The sequence below is a fragment of the Orcinus orca genome, chromosome 17 (genome assembly GCF_937001465.1).
Source record: "Orcinus orca chromosome 17, mOrcOrc1.1, whole genome shotgun sequence".
Taxonomy (NCBI): Eukaryota; Metazoa; Chordata; class Mammalia; order Artiodactyla; family Delphinidae; genus Orcinus; species Orcinus orca.
In genome coordinates, this window is record NC_064575.1 from 12,366,743 (window position 1) to 12,378,023 (window position 11,281).

Below are 11,281 nucleotides of genomic sequence, written 5' to 3' on the forward strand. Positions count from 1 at the left end.
TCATTTATACTTTTTCCTTCTTCACTTAGGGGCCGCTGTACTTTGGGTTGCTCCAAATGCAGTATTTCCATTTGAACTGTATAATGAAGAATATTTAGAGCAAAGGGATATCTATCTGACTGAGTGCCAACAACAGCTCCAACAGTTTATTGCCACATATGGACCTGGGACAGCTATCTTTGCTAGCGATGAATAGGCAATCTGAGGAAATTTTTCCTTCATTCCTTTTTAAGCAGTGGAAAAAAGTGTGAGTGATTTTCAAGTAATGCTTCAGGTAATCTTGTGTGTAGGGGTACATTAGAATGCCACCTTAAAAAATATAAAATATGATTTCTTCAAATTAATTGCTAATGGAATAAACACTAATACAAATCTCAAAGCCAACAGCAGAAATTTATAATTTAGGATAATCTTATTAAAAAAACTTCTGGTTAGCCCAGTGTACCAGTGGTCCACAGATTAAAATATAAAGAATGTTGCAAACTAAGCAATGGAAAAAAAATAGTAACTTTTGTGTAGTTCCCTCTATTTGTCACAAGATGGCAATAACACTTTAAATATTTACTTACAAAGTAAAACCATTTTTTTCTTCATTTGTGAACCTGAAAAATTGATGAGTAAATAACAGCATTTATATAATCAGAAGCCTTCAGTGTAAGGACTTTTCATGCTAGATACTGACATGTCTATTATGTTGTTTTAGAAGCCCTAATTATGGGATCAGGAAAAGCCCTGGAAATTTTCCATTTTTAAACCAGGTTAAATGAAAAGAAGTTCCATTGAATCAAGGAGCAGTAATTGGCTCCTTAAACCTAACTAGTTACAAGAAAGGTACCAAAAGCCAAAGAAACCAATTTGCAAACCGTCTTCATTTTTGGAGGGAAGATATCTGCTCTGAAAAGGTAGGAACACCGTGCAAAAATATACTTATCTTGTAAAATCCCCAAATCCTTGTTTTTATTTTCCAAAGTTTTAATTAAAAAGACAGTTCTACTCACTAATAGGAAAATGTCATCACAAAATTGCCACCTTATTAACCAAGACACTGTCATGCATCAATTCTTTAGAAATAGGTACTTCATGGAGTTTAACTGTGAAGGCAGACAGCTCTCTCACTCTCTAGAGGACTTTTTAACAAGTCACTTACTTCTTTCTTTCCTTGCAGTTCATTCAACAGTATTTACTGAATATCCACTAGTGCCAGAGACTATACAGTGTTGTTTTCAGAAGGCAAACCTAGTCTAAAAAAAAAAATCATATATTACAAATTAAAGACCTTATTTTGTGGCTTCTTATATACTATATTTCAGTTTTTTGTTCTCTATGGTGTGAAGTCAAAACATGTTTTATAAAACTAGGATCCATAAAATAGCCCCCATTTTACACTTTTTTTTTTTAAACATCTTTATTGAAGTATAATTGCTTTACAATGGTATGTTTCAGCTTCACAACAAAATGAATCAGTTATATATATACATGTTCCCATATCTCTTCCCGCTTGCGTCTCCCTCCCTCCCTCCCACCCTCCCTATCCCACCCCTCCAGGCGGCCACAAAGCACGGAGCTGATCTCCCTGTGCTATGCGGCTGCTTCCCACTAGCTATCTACCTTACGTTTGGTAGTGTATATATGTCCATGCCTCTTTATCGCTTTGTCACCGTTTACCCTTCCCCCTCCCCATAGCCTCAAGTCCATTCTCTAGTAAGTCTGTGTCTTTATTCCTGTTTCACCCCTAGGTTTTTCATGACATTTTTTTTTTCTTAAATTCCATATATATGTGTTAGCATACGGTATTTGTCTCTCTCTTTCTGACTTACTTCACTCTATATGACAGACTCTAGGTCTATCCACCTCATTACAAATAGCTCAATTTCGTCTCTTTTTATGGCTGAGTAATATTCCATTGTATATATGTGCCACATCTTCTTTATCCATTCATCTGATGATGGACACTTAGGTTGTTTCCATCTCTGGGCTATTGTAAATAGAGCTGCAATGAACATTTTGGTACATGACTCTTTTTGAATTATGGTTTTCTCAGGGTATATGCCCAGTAGTGGGATTCCTGGGTCATATGGTAGTTCTAGAGCTGCTCCTATCATTGATGTGGTGCAATCAGTTACTACAAAGTTCTGGGGAAGGGAAAGCTCCCGAAGCAGCCTGTCATCATGAAGGCCAAATTCTTCAGAAGAGCTGAGAAGATTAAGGGTGTTGGTGGGGCTTGTTTCCTGGTAGCTTGAAGCAACATGGTGGGAGATTCATTATATAAGTGCTTTTCAAAAAAAAATGTTGCCTTTGATGGGAAGTGATATTGCTGTACAATTCATACTGTTTGACTTACCATATTGAAATTATAACCTTGATAAAAGCAAGGAATTTATGTACTGTGGGACTCAACAGGGGAAAAGCAAGATTTAGCTAAATTTAAATCTTCACCTGGGTAGGATTTCAGTTGTTTTTGAATTCTTGTAAATTTGCATGCCCTGGACAGATTGGACTGTCCAGTCATTATTTGCCTTAATCTAGATTATTACTAATACTAGGATTAGGACAAATCCTAATTTGTCCTAAATTAATTCCCAAATCCTTTTTTCTTCACAAATGTAAAAGCAAACAAAGAATAAAATTAAAATTAAAAAATCTGTAGGTCATAGGTGAAACCTTTACTTATAATGGGTAATTTGAGAAAATTTCAACTAGTTAACCCTTGAACACAGCTTTGAACTGCATGGGGCCACATAAAGGGTGGATTTTCTTTTTATCAATACATACATACTACACTATACAATCTGCAGCTGACTGAATCAGAGGATGTGGAACCTTGGACACAATGGGTGGACTATAAAGCTATACTTGGATTTTTGACTTTAGGGAGTGTTGGCGCCCCTAAGGGTCAAGGGTCAACTAATGCTTGTTTTTCAGGAACAACAGCAGGTTCTAAAGGGGAGGCCTTCATAGTTATTTAGTACGCAGTGATTAGCACCTCTCCAGAAACCCAGTAAAGCAAGAAAGGGTATGAGAACTGGATGTACTAAAAAGTCTCCCCAGCTGCCCACCACCTGACACTTCAAAGAGAATCACTATCCACAGAGAAGCTAGTTACTGACAAGAATATACTATCCCTAAAGTATGTTAAAAACAAGTCTGACTACTAACTATGAAAATGAAGCTGTTTAGGGGCTTCTCTGGTGGCGCAGTGGTTAAGAATCCGCCTGCCAATGCAGGGGACACGGGTTCGAGCCCTGGTCCGGGACGATCCCACATGCTGCAGAGCAACTAAGCCCGTGCGCCACAACTAAGCCTGTGCTCTAGAGCCCGCACGCCTAGAGCCTGTGCTCCGCAACGAGAGAAGCCACCACAATGAGAAGGCTGCACACCGCAACAAAAGTAGCCCCTGCTCACCGCTACAAGAGAAAGCCCACGCACAGCAACAAAGACCCAACGCAGCCAAAAATAAATAAATAAATTTGTAAAATAAAATAAACATAAAAAAATCTAAAAAAAAAGAGAAAATGAAGCTGTTTAAAGACCTGATATATTTTAAAGAAAAGAGACTTTATTGCCCAGCAATTAAAATCATTTGAACTTATATTTTTCTACATAATTTATTGTGAGATGATCAATGTTAAATAAAATATTAATTTTCATCATTTGCTTTAATTCATGTCTTCTTGACCAATTCTTCATTTTCCCTTCCAAAATGTTGTATGCCACACCTCTGGAAAAAAATCAGAAACCAACAGTGAAAATCAATCCATAATCAAATCTCGAAGAAAATCAAAACCTGACACACAAAGGCACCTTTAACAGGAAATGGCCTCAGCCCTTTGGAATTTATCAGGTACTTTCAAATTATCTCTAGATGCGGTTGCTTGATAAATCTTACTTACTTACTTGAGGCAATGAAGAATTTTTAAACACCACTGCTAAGGACTTGAACGTTCATCTGCAGGTACTTACATGCTGAAAAGAACATTTCATCCATTTTAATAAAAAACTGCATTATATTTGAGTAATTCACATAATATATATTATTGGCATCTCAGTCTTAAATTATGTCTTCAAAGATACCCTCAGCTGGGTAAACGGCAAAAAGTAAGTCATCATTGTGCCAGTTATTAAACATTTTTGGTACTGTGCTTCAGGAACAATACCACAAACACATAAAAAAGCACACAATTTACATTAAACTTTTGGTACCTTGTTACGAGCACAGCTGTCCTCCTGGTGGTTTTTTCACAGCCATCCTCTATGACAAGTTTTCGGAAAACATTTATCACAACGACGTTCATTCATCTTCAACTCATAGGCTCTGTTGTACCTAGAAATTAAATATATTTCATTGTGAATTCTCATTTGTATTTGTATCTGTTTGTCTGGCATCTTATATGTAGTACGGTCCAGTAGGATTTTTTTTCCCGTTCTTATCAGGAGCCATTAAAAAAAAAAACAAAAAAAACTTGCAATCTTCCTGACTCCCAATCAAATTTATAATAAAAACTACTAACATTAAGACTATATAGTGGAGTCATTTTCTATCTCTTGTTTAACACACCTCTGAAGGAACAAAAGAATGTGCTTGCTGCTTAATTATACTTTTTTTGGTAGTCAAACTGATAAGTCCCCAATTTTAAACATCTATAATGACTTGAGGATGTGTTAGTCCTTTTGACCGGTTAGGCCCTAATAATTCCATAAATGATCTTTCCAAGCTGGAAATGGATTCATTAGCATGGGCAAAAATGATGGATATATTTATGATGCTCTTTTACTGTGGCAGTACAGATTTTAAGACATGATGGTCCTAATGAGTACCCAACCATTGCTTTTCTGCCTCAGAGCTTGACAAGAATGAGATGAGCCAGGTTAAAGGTTAGATATATAAAAACAAGTGTGCAGACCTCTAACTAAGAGCATTATTATGGCATATCTAATATAGTTTCAGAGCAGAGATACATTATGTTGACATCATTACTGGACACAGTCCTGTAGAATTAAGTCCCAAGTTGCCTGAAAGCATATTTATGTACTGCAAAGGGCATGGCCAGGGCCACAGATCATGTCCTACAGAACCCCAGGAGGATAAATCATTGAACTGGACAGCTATTGGAAATGATTTATGAAGACATATCAAATGTTGGGCCTTGCAAGACAATTTATCATTTTCAAGTCTTGAAATGCTGAAATCTCTCACATAATATTAGGAACACATACTATTGTTTATGAATAATTCCAACTTGGAAAACTTCAGTTTAATATATGATTCATGGCACTTCTGACAACTATTGATACATGAAAGTCCTATTTGTTTAAGGCCTAAAACAAACAAAGAATGTTTAGGGATATGTATGTATAATAAAACTGCTATCCACCCTACTCCCCTCAAAAAACTGAGTCTGGGCACAAAATCCCAGATGATGGGCACTTCAGGATGGAAGGCATGGGATAGGAAGGAAGGAAGGAAGGAAGGAAGGGCTGGGATAGGGAAGCAAACAGATGTTATGGTATTGATAATATCCCAGTTCTTAAATGGATCAGTGGGCTTTTGTATATTTATTATGCTTAAGGACTTACATACATTATCAAAACTTTAATCAAATATTTATTTTGTAAAATTTTAGCAATGAAAATAGTATTCAAGCCGCTTAGGCCTCAAAAACGATGACTCTGATACCAAATATAAACTACCAGCCATCACATTTGCCTTGACAGTTAACCGTTGAATTGTTTTAGATGAAACAACCTGTATTTCAAATTGGGGGGAGGAAAAAAACAAACAAACGTATGACGATACCAAGTCCCATGGACGAGGTTCACTTATACCTTTGCTTTTGAAGAGGCAAAAGTTCTCCCAGTCTCCCAGCTCTTGACCGGTTTCTTCTGTATCGTATCGGGAAATACACATCTCTGTGACCCGAAGCATCTAAGGGTATAGCCGGCATTTACAGCCTCAGGGCCTCCTATACTGTACGGATTCTTCTCCAACTTCAATGCCACGTCTCCAGAGCATATTCACAAAGGAAGATCCGGGAACAAATGCCGACAATGCTCCACTGCGTCGAGAACTCATTGTTAGTAGGTAAACTGTGCTCTGTTAATAAATTTAAAAACCAATCACAAAGTCATGTCAAGGTTGTCTTGAGGCCTAAGATCCCTTCCCCCGCTATAGAACGTTTCCTTAGTAAGGATAAATGAGCGCCCATTTAAGGGACCCTGAAACCATCTAGGTCGCACACAAAGCTTTACTAGGGATACAAAAGGGCTCCGGCCAAGCCACCCGCCGCGCCTTCCAGCCGCCTCAGAACCAAGTGAATCGCAGAAGGCCCTTACTTAGTTTGAGCTGAGAACAGTCTTAATCGGCGCTTACTAAGGAGAAGGGTCAGCTAAGACAGGTAACGGCTACTCACAAAATGCGACTGAGCAGAAGGCGCGGAGGAAAGCTCGAGGCTGCGTCAACTGGGGAGGCGGAGAGGAAGGGGCCTCCTGACAAGACCTTGCGGCTGAGGCTGCGCCGACCGCTCCGCTGTGCCCGGCTGTGGACGGAGGGCACCGGGATGGAGGCCCCGGGCGCGGGACCCACAGAGCGGAGAGGCCCGAGGCGGACCCACGCGCTCTGGCTCGGAGCCAGGTTCCAGGCAGAAAAAAAGACGAGGATCTAACACCAAAGGGACTGGCACTTGTCAGACTGGTACTCCCCCCCACCCCCTCAAAGAGCCCGGCGACAGGCCCGCAGGCGCTGCCGCCCCACCCGCTAGGCCGACAGTTCCCGAAGCGCCTTCCTTCTCCCGCGGCCCGGCGGAAAAGAAAGCACCGCGGCCGGGAGGGGCGCTGGGCGCTCCGGCTCTGGCCCCGCCCCTTCCTGCTCTGGCCCCGCCCCCGCATCCGGAGCACTCCGGCAGCGCCTCAAGTTTACGTGGCCCGCAGAGGAGGCGCTTTGTGAATTTCCATAGAGGCTTTCGGGGCTCCTGAGGACCTCGCTGTGAGCTCTCCCCTTGAGTATGTAAGTGATTAGTCTACTAGTTTGTAATGGATCCAAGCAAGCAGAAAATGCTCTAAAAAGAAAGGGTCTCCCATTCCTAGTTATATTTGCTTGGTCTTCTACTTTCTTGGGTAGTTCAGTACTTTAAAAAGTGGTGGTATTGGACATCCCAATTTATAGTAAGGGCATCTGGAATCGACCCCTTAACACACACAGAAGAACTAGTTACCAGAAAAAAAAGGAGCTGTTACATTTCCTCTATATTATAACAATAGATATTGTTACTAATTTGATTGATAGTAATAGTAGAGCGTTAAGAAAAAGCATTCATAAATCAGTCACTTGCCTTGTTTTTATGAACATGTTATAATTTGCTGTTGATTTTGTGTTTTATTACGCTTGTTTCTCTCAATCACTGTATCTTGAGTCCTGGCTGCATAGCATTAGGCTTAGTGCTAGAGGAGAGACAGGCTGATGATCTTGTTTCCAGAAAGAATACATATGAAAGCATATAATTAAACAGTTGAATCCGTAAAAGACACATCATCCCTCCTGTATAAACTGGAAGTTGTTGACATATTTTAAGTCATTTAAAAATCAAAATGGAGTAACTATGGTTTCAGGCATTCAAAATTGAGCTGGGTGGACAGTGTTGGGTGTGGTTTCAGACATGTTCCTGCATCACTGAGAACTTCAATTTTCTGCACTGTGTCAAACTCAGGACACCACCAGCTGTTTTTAAAACAGTATGTGCTAGCAGCTGCTAGCTGCAACCTTGTAGTCTCAAAGGTTACCCGCTACCTATGGCAGCTATGTAGTCATTTCAACGCCCGAACAATCCATGTTTAGCAAGCACCCTTACTTCTTGCCAGCTCCAATCCTAATTCTTGACAAACAATTTATGTAATCTTATGGTTTTCTGCCTTTATGAGCTTCCCCCATTTTGTAGTATGGCAGAACACAGTTCAAGTGCTCCCTGGAGCTGTATCTCCCAGGCTGCAGTCCTAACACACCCCAAATAAACACCTCTTTATTTCAACCAGGTCTCTGTTCTTGGAATTCTTGGTTAACAAAATCCAAGAAATTGATACAAAATCCAGGGCAGAATATATTTGCCTCAAAGAAACATGGTGTGAAAATCTAAACCTAGCAAAACAAATTGTGATTATACTCACTTTATCAAAGAATTCATCTTTATGTGATAGGCTGGGACCTGGGACCCTTTAACCCAGTGCTTGCACCTGAAAGAAACTATAAGGGACTAAAAATAACTGCATACGTGTGCAGTTGGGGCAATTATGAGTAATAAGATACAAATTGGCCACAAACCAACTGCCACTTCTGAGGTGCTGGGAGCAAAAAGCATGATCCCTGCACAGGGCACCACCAAGGGGGTGGGCAGACCACCTAAGCCATGCCTCCTGACCAACCCACAGACCCGCCCTGGTTGTTATCCCGTTTAAGCTCCCAAGCAGCTCCTCTCTGGGAGCGAACAGGGACACCTGTACTTCTTTTGCTCCCTTGTGCTGCAGCACAAGCCCCAATAAAGCCTTGCCTGAAATTCTCATTTGGACCCTTATCAATATCTATTGATTAAAGAGTCCAAGAGCCCGGGTTGCTAACATTTACAGGGGCTTAAAATTCTTTGTTTGAAAAAGACCGCCAATATCATTAGCACTGAACTTTCCTCTGAACCCCTTCATGGGGCTGGAGTGTGACACAGTGTGCAGGGCCTAATTGTGAAGCATATGATGGGTCATGGTGTAAGTTTTAGCCTTAAAAAATTATTAAAAGCACATGATTAGAGTTTTCATTTTAGAAAAATAATTATGGAAGTTTAGAAAGGAAGAACATATGTGATTAGGTGATCAAGTTGTGAGTGAACCAGACCTCAAAGAAAAGCAGATGGGCCTTACCGTCATGCCAGCCAAGCAGGACATGGCCAATGTTTACTTAATACACAAGGGATGGAGTGAAGGTAGGATGTCATATCCAAGAAGGCCAAGAATAGGGGGGAAAATTCTTTGTTTGGGGCCCCAAGTGGGCACTGTTTCTTCCGTTAAGTAGTGACTTGGGCCTCAGCCTGCCATCATAGACTCCTGGAAGGATATTACTTCCACTACCTAATTTCAACATGGGCAGCCACCTTCACCAGGCCTTTGCTGGGTGGGCAGGTGTGGCAGCCACTATTACTGATTTGTCAATAATTTCTTGGAAATGACACAAAAGCACAGGCCACAAAAGAAAAACATAAATTGGACTTCACCAAGATTAAAAATTTTTGTGCATCAAAAGACACTATCAAGAGATTGTCAAAGACAATTCACAGAATGGAAAAAAATATTTGCAAAGCATATATCTGATAAGGGATTAATATCCAGAATATATGAAGAACTCCTACAACTCAACAACAACAACAAATTTAACCCAGCTCAAAAATGGACAAAGGACATGAATAGACATTTCTCCAAAGAAGATATACCAATGGCCAATAAGCACATGAAACGGATGCTCCATGTAACTAACCATTAAGAAAATGTAAATCAAAACTAATCTCAAAAAGTGAGATACCACTTCACACCCATTAGGATGACTATTATTTGAAAAACAATAGCAAAATAACAAGTATTAGCAAGGACGTGGAGAAATTGGAACCCACGCACCATTGCTGGTGAGAATGTAAAGTGGTGCAACCACTGTGGAAAACAGTATGGTGGTTCCTCTAAATGTTAAACATAAAATTACCCTGTGATCCAGCAATTCCACTTCAGGGTATAGACCTAAAAAATAGAAAGCAGAGACTCAAATACTTGTACAACAGTGTTCATAGCAGCGTTATTCACAATTGCCGAAAGGTAGAAACAACCCAAATGCCATCAGTGGATGAATGGATAAACAAAATGTGGTACATGCATATAATGGAGTATTATTCAGCCTTAAAAAGGAAGGAAACTCTGATATATGCTATAAGATGGATGAACCTTGAAGACATTATGCTAAGTGAAGTAAGCCAGACAAAAAAAGACAAATATTGTATGATTACACTTATATGAGGTACTTACAATAGGCAAATTCAAAGAGATTGAAAGTGAAACAGGAGTTACCAGAGGCTGGGGTGAAGAGTGGATGGGAGTTGCTGTTTAATGGGTACAGAATTTCTGTTTGGAATGATGAAAAAGTTCTGGAAATGTATAGTGGTGATGGTTTGTGACTGAATTGTGAATATACTTAATGCCACTGTATTGTACACTTAAAAATTGTTAAAATGATAAATTTATGTTATGTATACTTTACCACAATAAAATTAAATACAAAATATTTTAAAAAGAGAAAAAAGATCCACACCTTTCACATGGTTTACCACATCTCTTGCTTCCCCTCTCTTGTTACACACCAGTCACCTTGGCCTACGCTTAGTTTTTGGAACATGCCGAACAATTTTCACATCTCAAGGCCTTTGCTCCTGCCTAGAATTCTCTTGTCCCAGCTTTTTGAGTGACTAATTATTTTCTTTGATCTCAGCTTCTATGTCAGTTTCCCAGTGAGGCCACACTTGCCCCACCTATCTAAAGTGGGTCTACTATAAAACATCCCCCTTTTTGTTTCCTTCATAATCTGTAATGATACTCTAAAAAAAAACATATACTTTTGCTGCCCTCACTGGAATATACATTCTGTGAGAGGAAAGACCTTAATCTGTTTTGCTTACCTTTTTATTCCTAGTACCTAATACTTAATAAATATCCCTTGAATGCATAAATAAATGAATATGTGCTGATTTGGAAATTTTTTCAAGATATATTAAATTTTAAAAGCTAGATGCAGAAGGTATTTAGTAAAATCCCATTTTTGGTTAAATAAAAAGAACATGCATTTATATGACTATACATAAAATATTTTTGAGAGGTAACAGACGAAACTTTACAGTGCATGCCTCTAGGGAGTGAAACTTGGGACTTGTGGGGAAAGTGATATTTTAATTTTTTATTGTATACCATTCTCTACTGTTTGGATTTTTACGTGTATGCAATTTTATAATTAAATTAAATCAAGTTGAAAAATTATTAAAGTAGTGCATTTTCTTTTCTGACTGCAAAAATATACCATTTCTAAGATTTGCCCCTTCAGCCATCATTCCCTGACTGGTATCATAACAAGTGTTTGGTATTCTCCAGCAAGGAGCACATCCTTGGGGGTTGCTGGTCTCCAAGTTGCTGAAGTGAGTTAACGCTGCCAGTTGCAAATACAACTAAAACCACTTCAAGAGAAAAGTGTCATGGCTTAAATATGATATAGTGGTTT

General features: G+C 39.4%; 1 protein-coding gene, 2 long non-coding RNA genes and 1 other non-coding gene across 4 annotated transcripts in view; 2 read left to right on the forward strand and 2 right to left on the reverse strand.

Annotated features, from left to right (window-relative positions):
- Window positions 1-1,386, forward strand: part of MCMDC2 (minichromosome maintenance domain containing 2) — a 47,666-nt gene extending 46,280 nt beyond the window's left edge. The window contains exon 16 of the mRNA XM_049700438.1: window positions 30-1,386. Within this exon, the coding sequence (XP_049556395.1) occupies window positions 30-196 (167 nt within the window). The 3' untranslated portion in view covers window positions 197-1,386. The remainder of the gene's footprint in view (window positions 1-29) is intronic.
- Window positions 1,387-3,534: 2,148 nt separating this feature from the next.
- On the reverse strand, window positions 3,535-6,749 carry LOC117203304 (uncharacterized). The gene is made up of 5 exons (XR_004485997.2): window positions 6,408-6,749; window positions 5,824-6,091; window positions 4,201-4,321; window positions 3,895-3,963; window positions 3,535-3,718 (listed from the first exon to the last, which is right to left on the reverse strand). It is a non-coding gene; the product is annotated as an uncharacterized LOC117203304 (long non-coding RNA).
- On the reverse strand, window positions 4,034-4,116 carry LOC117203355 (small nucleolar RNA SNORD87). The gene has a single exon (XR_004486086.1). It is a non-coding gene; the product is annotated as a small nucleolar RNA SNORD87 (small nucleolar RNA).
- Window positions 6,750-6,900: 151 nt separating the features above from the next.
- LOC125961649 (uncharacterized) lies at window positions 6,901-11,048 on the forward strand. Its single transcript, XR_007472623.1, has 2 exons — window positions 6,901-7,000; window positions 9,214-11,048. It is a non-coding gene; the product is annotated as an uncharacterized LOC125961649 (long non-coding RNA).
- Window positions 11,049-11,281: the final 233 nt, after the last annotated feature.